This window comes from Rana temporaria, chromosome 10, assembly GCF_905171775.1.
Source record: "Rana temporaria chromosome 10, aRanTem1.1, whole genome shotgun sequence".
Lineage (NCBI taxonomy): Eukaryota > Metazoa > Chordata > Amphibia > Anura > Ranidae > Rana > Rana temporaria.
Window position 1 is genome coordinate 92897339 of NC_053498.1, and position 12374 is coordinate 92909712.

Genomic DNA, 12374 nt, shown 5'->3' on the forward strand with positions numbered 1-12374 from the left:
ACATTGGTTGTGCTCCCAACCAAACTGTCAAACCATCCAATGGCTGAAATCATAACTGATGACCTGTGCAGCCACATGACAGTTGAAGATTAAGCAGAGACCAAGATGGCGGCTTCCTTGGCTTAAAACAATAGGAGGGTTTACTTCTGCCTTATTGGTTTAATTCACTCTTTATTTAACAGCAAAATGCTGATTTAAATTTGTTGACATAAATTTGTGTGAGTTGTATTCATATTAATGAGGTTTTAGGTGTGTACCTAATGTGAAGGATACACTTACCAGTGTTCTCATTTTATATCCCTTATAGATGTATCCTAATACCATTGAAGAGAGAGTTGGGGGTGTAGAGAAAAAGGAAAAGAATACATTATGATTTAATTTGTCCCCTGGAACAGGCCATGTGGCGTCTTAACCTCTGCCACTAAGGGCCCTATGTATTTATGTGCTTTTACTAGAAACTAGGCTTTATTTAGTATGATTCATGAGGTCTTTGTAGTGTAAAACACTTCCAAATCTAATGTATTTTCATTCACTTTTATATTGTACTATAGGACCAGGCAGCTGCTCAGAGGGATCTTTGGATGATCAATGACACTATTTCAGGGCTCCGATTTAATAAGCCCAACTTTCATGTAATTCCTGATTCTACAAGACACCCAGGTAAAAAAAAAGCATAATTTCTTATGAACGGACATCAACAAATGCAACTGTTTATAATATTTTGTGACTTTCATAGCTCTCCTTGCTGGTCACTTCTTTTCTGTACTGTAATGTTTTCCTGTTACTTTTTTGTTTCCTTATTGCATTCTGTTGGTGGTTTATTTCAGATTCATATAATGGTGTTTCGTTAAAAAATGTAAAAGCTCTTTAATGGGACAAATCCATTAATTCCTGGTCAGTTTTATATACATAGGCGCACTCCATTCCTAAATGCTAGGAGGGTTTAATTGGTAGAATAAGATCTGTCCCAGTGTTGTAATAGAGAAAAATTGTTGGGAAGTTCAGTTTGCCTAAGCAGCCAATGATTTTTCTAGGCAATTGTTGAAAATCATTGCCATCTTCATATAGCAGTATGTTATTTGTATTGCCTCTTTACTTATACTATATCCTATCATTTCAAAATTAAGATTTGTTTTAGTATATTTGTATGTATATAAAAATGTTCAGGATTTCAGTCATGATTATCAGATGTCATGGATTGGTGTAATGCATTAAAGGGGTTGTAAATGTTCGTTTTTTGTTGTTGTTTCTAAATTAGGTTAATTTAAGCTAGTGCATTGTTGGTTCACTTACCTTTTTCCTTCAATTTCCCTTCTAAATGTTTTTTTTCCTTTGATTGAATTTCTCACTTTCTGTTCCTCCTCAGAAAGCTTGCCCCCATCATCCGAGCTGTTCTAGCTGGGGGTTAGTCAGCGTGCTCGCCCCCTCCCTTGGGACTACATCCCTCCAGGGAGACGCTGTGAACAGTGTAGTGTTCCCAAGAGATATAGTGCCAAGGGAGGGGGCGAGCACGCTGACTAACCCCAGCCAGAGCAGCTCAGGTGATGGGGGCAAGCTTTCTGAGGAGGAACATGAAGTGAGAAATTCAGACAAAGAAAAAAACCTTTAGAAGGAAAATCGAAGGAAAAGGTAAGTGAACCAACAATGCACTAGATTAAAGGAACCTAATAAGAAACAAACCTTTACAACCCCTTTAATTTCTTTAATCTGACTCATTCAGCGGTGTGTTGCATTTAGATTCCTCTTGAAATATATACAAAAAATGTACCTTGTCCCTTTTCAGTAAAAAATAAAATCAGTATATTTTAATGTTTGTCTTTAATCATTTTATCTCATTCTTCAGCTGTTATGGTGCCGCACAGTCCAGTCAGTGATACACAGCCCACCTATCAGAGAAGCTTCCTACACCATCATTCCGGGGTGAATCCTCAGGGTCCCAGAGACAATCCCAGTGTAAGTTGATGTGTTTTTTTTTTGTTTTTTTTTGTGGGTTTTCCAATGAGCGATAAACTGGGAGCAGGAAGACCCACTCTAAAAGGGGGATCTTCTTTAACATTTCGGTCTTTCCTGTTCTCTTCATACCCATAGCGGTTCCCCTGTAGGAGCCGCTGACTGTAGTGGCCTACTTGTCGCCCAGCCCGTCACTTCCCAGTCACTTTTGAAACGATGCACAGTCCATGTGATTGTTTTGCGTTTTTTTATTGAGGGATTTGAACTTGGATTGGAAGATATGGGATGCCCAGTAGAACAAGCAGTTGATATACAATCAGTTGGGACAACTATATACACTTGGCTTACTCCAGTCTCCTCGTCCTCGTCGTCCTCGTCCTCCTTCTTCCTTCCTCCTCCTCCTCTTCCCTCTTCCCTCCTCCCTCCTCCTGCCTCTCCTTTTTCCGCAAGGGTTTGTTTTCCTTCAGTGCTTAAACTGTAGAAATGCTTTACTACTTATGGAGTTATTTTTGTATACACTAGCAATAAATTGTCTTTTCTGGTCGTGGGGTTTTTACCCTTTGTAGAACATCTGAAGCTGAAAGTTAAGGGGGCTTCTTGCGGGTTTGGAGAATACATGGGCCCTCCATCGTTTTCATTTTATCTGCAATTTTCTTAGGAACAATACATTAGAAAAATTATAGTTGTGGCACCCTTAGTATTGTTGTACAAAATGTATGTTGAAATTCCTGATTTAAGATAAGTCTAGCTTTTTTTTTTTTTGGGGTGGGTGAGTTGAAGCTTGTGCTGTTGTGATGGTCCTTCGCTTCAGTAAAATGTCTTATTTGAAAAAGAAGCCTGTCTGCCGAAGCAATCAGCATGTTGGATTAAGATGAGCATTTTCTGGTAATGCCTGTCTTTCAGCTGCGGATTATAGTGTGATGTCTAAATACAACCCTCCCAATAGGAGGAGGGGTTGATATGGTTGTGTGGGTGGACAATGGTACACTTTTTGAAGGTGCTGGATTTAATAGCTGTGCTGCAATTTACTGTAAAAGATGGGTACTGTACGAATACCTGCCCATAATATTCTGTAGGTTCCAGGGGCGATATGGCAAGATTATATATAATATCTCACAGTAAATTCATAGCCACAATCCTCAATGCTGAAAAGCACAAGTAAGGAAACCCCCATAGATGTAGAATCCTCAAATACATGGAATGTTATTTTAATCCACTGGCTACTGTTATCACTCTTACTACATTGAAAGGTCAGACATTACTACTCCTATTTTAATGGCTTGGTGTAGCCCCTCCTGCTAGAGGACCTATGTTGCATTCAACTTTTCATCCCAGGCAACATTTCCTTTTCCTTTTCCTTTCCTTCCTCTTAGCAGTCCTCAATTAAGCACTCTTGTGGATTTTAAGTTAAAACGCAGATCTTTTTTTAGAAATGGCACTAGTCTGACTTGCTTGCTTCTCCTTCATGAAAGTCCAATCTGGCCATGCTTAAATTGGAATGAATGGCAACACTTTGTTTCCTATCACATACAGGAAAGGGAGGGTTATAACCCTTGTCAAGTTTTTTTATTTTTTTGACATTTGTGTCCTATTGGGGAGATTTTCCTTCACTTCTCTCCCATAGCCAACATTGGAATCCTTGGTTGTCACCAGAATTGGTGATCCCATTGAAAGTTTTTCCCTGTAGTCCTGTTCTGGTTACAACCCAAAATGTGAGTTTTCTCTCCCTTTCGGTAACAACGGTAAACAGGACCAATGGAGTGAATCTCCTTAACGGGGACACAGGCAGCAATAAAAACATGACAGCGGGATCAAATTCATCTCCACTTTTCCAAAATTGAAATTAGTTTTGCCTTTTAGTTGTACTTTAACTAGGAAAGTCTAGTACCCTCTGTCTTCTAGGTCATTCTATTTCTACAGCTATGGGGCCATTTGTTGGACAGTCGAACCTAAACGAACACATTTTGCTCTCTGAGGAAAAGAGTTTGCATGTAAACTTAAATAGGTCGTTTTGCTTGACCTTTAGCAGACTAGATATATTTTATTAATTTTATTCTGGTCTCTTAAAGGACTTTGAAGTTATGCCACCCAGACCTCCTCTCCCCAAGGATCATCAGACAGCCAGTGAGGGAACAGAGGAGCTGAATAGTAGACCCTCAAATAACCAGGTGAATTTGCCTAAAATTCTGTAGTCTGATATGTAAAGTCAGGAATACCTGGAAAGATCATATTATTATTATTATTATTATTATTATTATTATATATTTTTTTTTTTATATATTTTTATGGCATGGGAAAGCTGACAAAATGTAGGGCCCATGAACTGCTGGGAATGATGCAGAGGACACTTCCTTCCTGTTTTCCTCATTCTAGCAGCAATGTAATAAAAAGAGACAGGACACCACTACATCAGAGGGATTTTTTTTTTTTTAGATGTATATAGATAAAGGGACTATCTATCTATCTATCTTATCTATCTATCTATCTATCTCTATCTATCTATCTATCTATCATAGCAAATGTTAAATTAAGGTGGGTGTAAACACGATTCAAGTAACCTAGGCACCTATATTTACTTATCTATCTTCAAAGCACTAAGTCCTGTGTCTTTCTGCTGTTTTGTTCCTCTGTTATCAGTATGATAACTTCTGACAAGTTCTCCAACAATGGGTGGTATGCCAAGAAATCCACTCCTGTTGCTGAATGAGGAAATAAAAATTTTAATTCGATGTTAGAATTCTAAAGAAAATATAAAGCTGAAGACCATAGATATACACGTAAAACTTCTGTAGGGAGATCATCCCTGTGCATCATCTGAGGCTGTTCACATCACTGGGTATATGTGAGGGTTTACATCCACTTTAATTTTATAATTAAATTGCACTTTTAGACATCTAATTAAACTTTTATGGACCACTCATTTTACCCACTCCTCCAGTAGTGGATCACCTGTGGGTAAATGCCTTCCTACTTTGTGGCATGCCCTCTTCTGCACAACCTTTACTTCTAATCTATCCTGGGCTGCAATACATGTGCGCTGTGTTCCAATTTTATTCCCATGGGAGGGTCAGTACTTGTACTCCAGTAAGTACTAAGCAAAAAGTTAAGATTTCCTGAAGTGTGTATAATTGTTATCTGAATAATTTGATATAGGTTTTTATTTTTAAATATCCATTGTCTGAGTAGTTCCCATATGATTTACAAAATGGCTGGATAAATGTTAAAGATATTTTCTAGAGTTATATAAGTAATTCCATTATGTGTGGTTTATTATATATATTCTATTGCAACGTTAAATTTCAGCATGAACAAGATCACCTCAATGAACAGCAGGAAAACCACACAGCACCACAATCAAGCACATCTAGTGGTGAGTATTCTTGTGTGATCCTGCAGCTAACGGGAAATAAGAGGACCATTACATTTTATATCCAAGAAAAACTTCTCATTGTAGGTAGTCTCTGACCCAATCGGCTATTGTTTTTGTGATTTATGAAAGCTTTTGGAAATGGTTCCATTATTACTATCAAAGTATGAAATATTTTCATTTGTGAGTTTGCACAAGAGTAATGGCTTATATGTAGAATTAAGGCTTGGTTCACACTAGTGCGATGCCAGACATCACATGTGATTTGCACCCATTGCTGTGTAGATGTCTGTGCGATGCGATTTCAGCCATACAAACTATGGCTGAAATCGCATTTACATAAAAATGGTGCAGGACCCTTCTTTTGGTCTGCACAGGATTCGGATCGCATAGGCGTGTTTTACACCTATGTGAGCCAATTCTGCACCATTTCAGTTCGCACTGGGATCTGCGAACAGATTTGGGGGTGTCAACATTTACATTGACACCACCAGCGGTTCGCAGATCTCAGTGTGAACCACTGTGGGTCAGGTGCAATGCAGGATTTCCTGGGTTCCAGCACCGCACCATTGTGAACCGGTCCTAAAGCCCAATTGAACTATCAGTTTAAATGCGTTACATTTTAGGTGCATCAAAACAGGTGTTTAAAATGTTAGTTTGTTCTCTTTAGAAAGCATCCACATCCCGAGTAAAAAAGCCTGTCCTCTGACTGCATGCAGTAGGGAAGGACTCTTGCTCTCTGTGCAGAAGTCTGACAAACCCCCTACTGAGTCAGCGCTAACAAGAGCACAAAAATAGCAGATTGCCGAGCTCTACCTCTTACTAAGCAGAGGGTATGTCAGACCTACATTATGTAGAGAGACCCCTGCTTCCCCACAGAGAATTTGGGGCCTTCTGCAGCATGCTAATGGGGGACAGGATTTCGCACTTTTTTTTTTATGCATCTGTATTATTGAATGTATTTAGCCGATATCATCTAAAAGTTCAATTGAACTTTAAACATGAAAAGCTTATGTCATTGCCCCATTGTTTACAGTTTATTGCATAGCATGTGTGTAATGGATATTATGTATTATGTGCATAAGCCTAATGTAGCCAACATGCATGCCATTAAATACAGTTATGTATTATACTTGATATAATTTGTTTGTTGCAGAAATATGTATTCAATTTTTTATTACTCAAATATTTTTTATTTATTCTTTGAAGATGCTGCAATGCCAAATAAAGATGTCATAGATAGTCGCCACATGCAGGCATCTTCCCCAGTGTCCATACCTGCAAATCATAAAATGACCTTCGAAACAAAGGTAGGTATGCATGAAGCACTGCAGAGAAAAATGCTGATGTGCAGTAATTCATAGTAGCCAAGGCATAAGTTCGGTCACAAACAAAACATTAAATGTATACATATTTACACACAAACATGTGGCTGAGACATTGATCTGCCACCGCATACATTCCATGGGACAAAGTGAACATTATTCATGCATTATAACAAGTAAAATGTTGAGATCAAATTCATGTCGCCTAGATAACAGAAATTGTATTTTAAGTTTACATTTGTTAATCTTATTCTCTTCAGGCTTCCCCTCCTAATATGTCAGAAATGGGAACAGTCCGGAAACAGAGAATGAGTGCGGAGGAACAGCTGGAGCGAATGCGTAGGCATCAGGAAGCTCAGATCCATGAAAAGCCTAAACCTGGTGTGACTGCACAACGCCAAAATTCTCAGAGGTCCACAACGGGTTCAGTTGGTGGTCGGGTGAGTAAGAATAAGCCGTACTAATTAACCTTTGAGATTGAAGTTTACATGGTTTTTGTAGCATTGACTGGTAAGGAAATGAGCCGTAGACTATGAATGTTGGGGTCTTGCCCATCACTGGCCCTGAGGGGTTGCGTGTATTTTTTTTTTTTTATTACAAACCTGCTTCAAAATACAAAAGTACCATGCAATGTTTTATCACATGGCAACTAGAACTATATTGTCCAACTGAAATTTGGAAAACTAAAACGATTCAACTTCAAGTTGCTTTGCATTAGCAGCCTGGACTGATGAGCCAACAATAGGAGCAGTCTGATAGTGTCATTGCTATCATTTTTAGACATGTGCATTCGTTTTTGTTCGAATGCATTTTCGTCCGAATTTCAGGTATTTATATATGTAAAAATGGGTATTGTTTTTACTGTTACTGATTATCCACAATTTACAGTTGTGATTAATGAACTTTGTTGTATTAAAACTGAATTGACTGTACAGGTCACAGCTAATTGCTCAACCTTCTTACAGCTGAGGTCTTCCTCCTCGGATACATTCGTAACTGGAACAAGTTCTCAGCAAGCAGAGAAGGCCTCTTCAGAACAGAGAAAGCCGGCACTGGTGAGAGTGACAGCCTCATTCTACCCCAGCACTGTGCCCACCCAACAGCATGGCAAGGAAGGAAGTAATAACATAAGAGGGTCATCCCTTGACATGGCACAGGAGGACCCAACATACTGTGTTGTGATGGAACCTCAGGGTGAAAGCGTCGCCTCTATAACAAGTCATGAGATTTCTCCAATGGTTAAGAGGGCACCTCCAATGAGATCAACCAGTAAAATTGTCACTGCCTCCTGCATGCAAATGAAAAAAGACATACCAGATGGCAACAATAACAAGGAAAGGGTAAGCAATTCTTGACAAATTATAGTATTGGAACAATGTTGGCTATCAATTATGCAGAAAGTTTTAAGTTTGAGGAGCATTTATTAAAATCTTGGTCTGCATTCCAGTTCTAAATGAAAGAAAACTCACCCTGTCCACAGAGGGACACACTGAGTTTTTCCTCATTAACCGATAGTGTAGAAACCAGCTTCTAGATCTTTGACCTTTTTGTTGGTGTGTCCAAATCTAGTTTGCAAATGATAATGAGATCTGCCGGCACATTATAGACAGAGTTTTTAACGGAGAACCTCTTCTGCACAACAGAGGAATACTTCAGTTTTGGAATTTTAAAAAAGCACAAGTAAAATGTAAGCAACAATTAGTATGTATGTATGTATATAAGTATGTATGTATATAAGTATGTATAAGTATGTATGTATGTATATAAGTATGTATATAAGTATGTATGTATGTATGTGTGTATATATATATATATATATATATATATATATATAATTTTTTTTTAGTTTTTTGTTCTGAGAACATGTAAGAAACATGTAGAAAGTAGATGTTCTCTCAAAGTTGGCTGTAAAAGTGGACATATACTTTAGGCGAGTGACCCCATCAGTGCATTAATCCCCTGCCCACTGACACATTAAAATGTAATCAAATACAAAGTACTACTAAATATTAATACTAATGCCGTAACTGTTACATATGCACATTACTTGGCTCGCACTTAACCTGACAAACTGACTGGCCGCTTTTATTAGGTACACCTCGCTAGTACCGGGTTGGAGACCACCATTTTGCCTTCAGAGCTGCCTTAATTCTTTGTGGCATATATTCAACAAGGTTTTGGAAACCTTTCTCAGATTTTGGTCCCTATTGACATGATGGCATCACACAGTTGCTGCAGATTTGTCTGCTGCACATCCATGATGCAGATCTCCCAAAGGTGCTCTATTGGATTGAAATCTGGTGACTGTAGGCCATTGGAGTACAGTTTGAGATGATTTGAGGTTTGAGACCTGGTGCATTATCCTGCTGGAAGGAGCCATCAGATACACTGTAATCATAAAAGGATGGACATGGTCAGACACCATACCCGGGTAGGCCGTGACATTAAAAACAATGGTCAATTGGTACTAAGGGCCCAAAGTGTGCCCCCCACACTATTATACCACCACCAGCCTGAACTGTTGATACAAGACAGGATGGGTCCATGCATTCATGTTCACGCCAAATTCTTAAAGCGTTTGTTAACCCAAAAAATTAAACAACATTAATCCTGCTCCTTTAAAGCATTTTATACAGCACAGTGCTTATGCTGTGTAATTTGGACCCCTGTAACACCTTAGAAAAAATCCTGGCTGGTCCTGCCAGTTTCTCCCCTCCCCTCTGTTAACTGACCACAGTGTATCATGGCTGCTGAGCCTGACACCATGGTCAGAGTACGTGCCACTGTCATCCGCAGCCTGCTGTCTGTGTCCATCCCCCCCTGTGTGTCATCTAGTGACAGTGCTGCCCCATCCCCCTCCTGCTGCAGGAATAACAAATATACCCGTATACTATCCATTCTGTCTCTTAATGCAGTGCCCCTCTGTCTGTTTTTATTAAAAAAATGAATTTTACTGTATTTCACGGCGGTTCCCGGCAATCACGTGACCGGATGTGTCCCCCCTCTCCTCCTCGCATTCTGCTGACGTCAGGGGGGGGAACCGCAGCCCCTCCCGCTGCTTCTGTCAGACGGGCCAGCGAGGAGACCCACACTAAAGAAGGATATTTTATATATATATATATATATATATATAGACAGGGGCACTGCATTAAGAGACGGAACGGATTGTGTGAACTTGTGAAAGTGAATTGACAACCACTTTTTATCTTTGGTAAAGTCTGTCCAGGGCAGGCACTGATGTGAATGCACAATATGTAAATTGTTGACGCTATATCAATACCTGTAATAATGGTATACTGAACATTTCTGTTGCAGGAGAAATCGGAAGCCAAGACAAACTCTGCACTGCAATCTGATCAGCAAAGAACTGCAGAGTGGATGAAGACTTCCAATGCAAGGTAATACTTTATGTTCTCTAGTCTGATCACAAAATAGGAGGTCTGTATGCTTTTTAGTCATTGTAACTTCAATTCTCACCTGTAAGTACTGCTTTTGTTTTTGGTTGTGTTTTAGAAATTAGAGGAGTAGTCATGTTGCTTTTAACCCTTTTAAGTGGAATGTAAAATAAATCAAGATGAGGCATTTCATGTTCTTTCAGATCATGTTGTAGTCATGATCGGCAGTCATCGCATATCTTACGGACTCCCAATCATCGCTCTGTATCTAGGCACTCTCAAGTAAAACGCAATCACAGTGATTTAGCACATAAGCGCAAGTCATATTTGTACCTAGTGCCACATTTGTATCCCCTGTGAGAAGCAGTGGCCATTAGCCAAAGTCTGCCCCTCTATAAACTATGGAGCTCCTCGCCTCTTAGTTGCTTTGTATGAGCCATTGCAAATACTTGGTCTTTCCAGGTATTGGGAGCATGAAATTACCAGTCCTAAGTGACCAATCACCAGACTCGAACACTAGCACCTAAGGTAGAGCCGGTCATAAACCCTGTTTAGGCTCCAAAACCCGCCAATATGGAGCTTACACAGGGTTTGACTCCCTTCTGACAGGTAAAGGAACAGAGGGGTAAGCAGGGTGAAGGTATCAGTGGGTTAGTGGGAAAATTGAATGGGCAAAGTGACCAAAACTTCTTAAAATCTTATAATAAAATGCTTCATAATGATCTATTTTCATTAAATTTGTGTATTAAAAAAAAAATTAAGAGCCCAAATCTATCTTGGTATCGGCCTCTTGTAATCTGAACATTGGCATTCAGAATGGCAGAAAGAGGGGAAGAACAAAGAGCCAAATCGGCTTGGCTGCATACACATCTGCTAATGAGCCTGCTGACAGGAGTAAATTGAGGAATAATTGCAAAATGAGGGCGTTTGTTTCCTCTGTTGGCTCATCCTTAAAGCAGAGTTCCACCCAAAAAGGGAACTTCCGCTGTCCGGATTCCTCCCCCCTACGATGTCGCATTCAACATCTTTCAGGGGGGGAGAGGGGACCAGATCTAATACAGGTATTTGCTTCCAGTGAAAGATCGCCGCAGTATCCGCTGCGATCTACACCATGGCCGGCCCCTTCTTCCGTCTTCACTGCTGTCTTCTGGGAGAGAGACAGATCTCAGAAGACAGCAGGGACCACTCAGAACGCGCAGCGCGACTCACGCATGCGACTTCACAGCCTGATTCCCTACTGTGCAAGGCTTTCACCTGGGAGCCGAGGGACAGGTCGGCTTCGGGTGAGGACATGGCGGGCAACCTGGACAGGCAAGTGTCCATATTTTAAGTCGGCAGCTGCAGTGTTTTTTTTTATTTATTTATTTACATTTTTTAAAAGTCCGTAGCTACAAATACTGTAGTGACTGACTTTTAATAAGATGAAACATACCTGTCCAAGGATCCAGCAAAGTTCTTACCTGGACGTCGGGGGGGGGGGGGGGGGGATCCCAGGCGATCCCAGGCGATCCCAGGCGATCCCAGGCGATCCGTGCGGAGGTGTAAAAGAGGGGGAGGAGGAAATAAAGCGGAACTTCCCTTAAAGTTCCGCTTTTAGCCACTATATCTAATGCAAGAACAGAAATATTGTAAAGGCAATTATGTTACAATATAAAAGCTGCATAAATTATTACTTTAAGTAAAGGGGCTTATAACTGAATAGACAAAAAAGGTTTAAGACTGAACTCTTACGTAGAAGGAAGAAAAGCAAACCTAGTCAATTATTCATTAAAAAAACATGAAATGTATTTTTTATTGCAACTGGTATAAATACCTGAATTTGGATTCAGGCTGGAAGAGGGAGAGCAGAGGGATGTACTCATCAGTCTGCTGCTTCTCCTTCATTGACCAGTCTTGGACAGCAGTGGAGGAAAGACAGGCTGTGGACTGGCTGTGTTTTCTTGAAGGGCATTGTAAATCCCAGGACTGGTTAAACAGGAATACATATCCTTTGGTAAGTAGAACAAGTCCCATATAAAGATTTCAACTGTGTATTTAGCTGGTTGTAAAGCGTTTAGTCTTGGTCCTATAATTGCATGTACCTAATGTGTAGGGTTTGATTGGTTGGTTGCCTCTTCATAATCCACAATGCTTTATTTTCCTCTTAACCATTTTAAATATGTTTTATATTGCAGCCCTGCCACATCCCCTGGGGGTTTCAGGCGACTGTCAGATGAGGATTTTACCACTCCAATAAATGAGGAGAGGGAGAGAATAATGAACTTGTCCTATACTCTTGCTACAGAGGCCTCGGAGCGCAGCAAAATTATCACAGGTACTTTAATTTTGGTATAACCC

At 40.0% G+C, this 12374-nt stretch overlaps 1 protein-coding gene across 2 annotated transcripts in view; it reads left to right on the plus strand.

Annotated features, from left to right (window-relative positions):
- PLEKHA4 (pleckstrin homology domain containing A4) overlaps window positions 1-12374 on the plus strand; it is a 98227-nt gene that overhangs the window by 84024 nt on the left and 1829 nt on the right. Inside the window, exons 15-23 of one of the 2 annotated variants that reach the window (XM_040325695.1) lie at window positions 552-660; window positions 1844-1953; window positions 4020-4118; window positions 5254-5320; window positions 6527-6627; window positions 6903-7082; window positions 7608-7982; window positions 9958-10040; window positions 12212-12351. In XM_040325695.1, the coding sequence (XP_040181629.1) occupies window positions 552-660; window positions 1844-1953; window positions 4020-4118; window positions 5254-5320; window positions 6527-6627; window positions 6903-7082; window positions 7608-7982; window positions 9958-10040; window positions 12212-12351 (1264 nt within the window). The remainder of the gene's footprint in view (window positions 1-551; window positions 661-1843; window positions 1954-4019; window positions 4119-5253; window positions 5321-6526; window positions 6628-6902; window positions 7083-7607; window positions 7983-9957; window positions 10041-12211; window positions 12352-12374) is intronic. The other variant, XM_040325696.1, reaches the window with a different exon arrangement.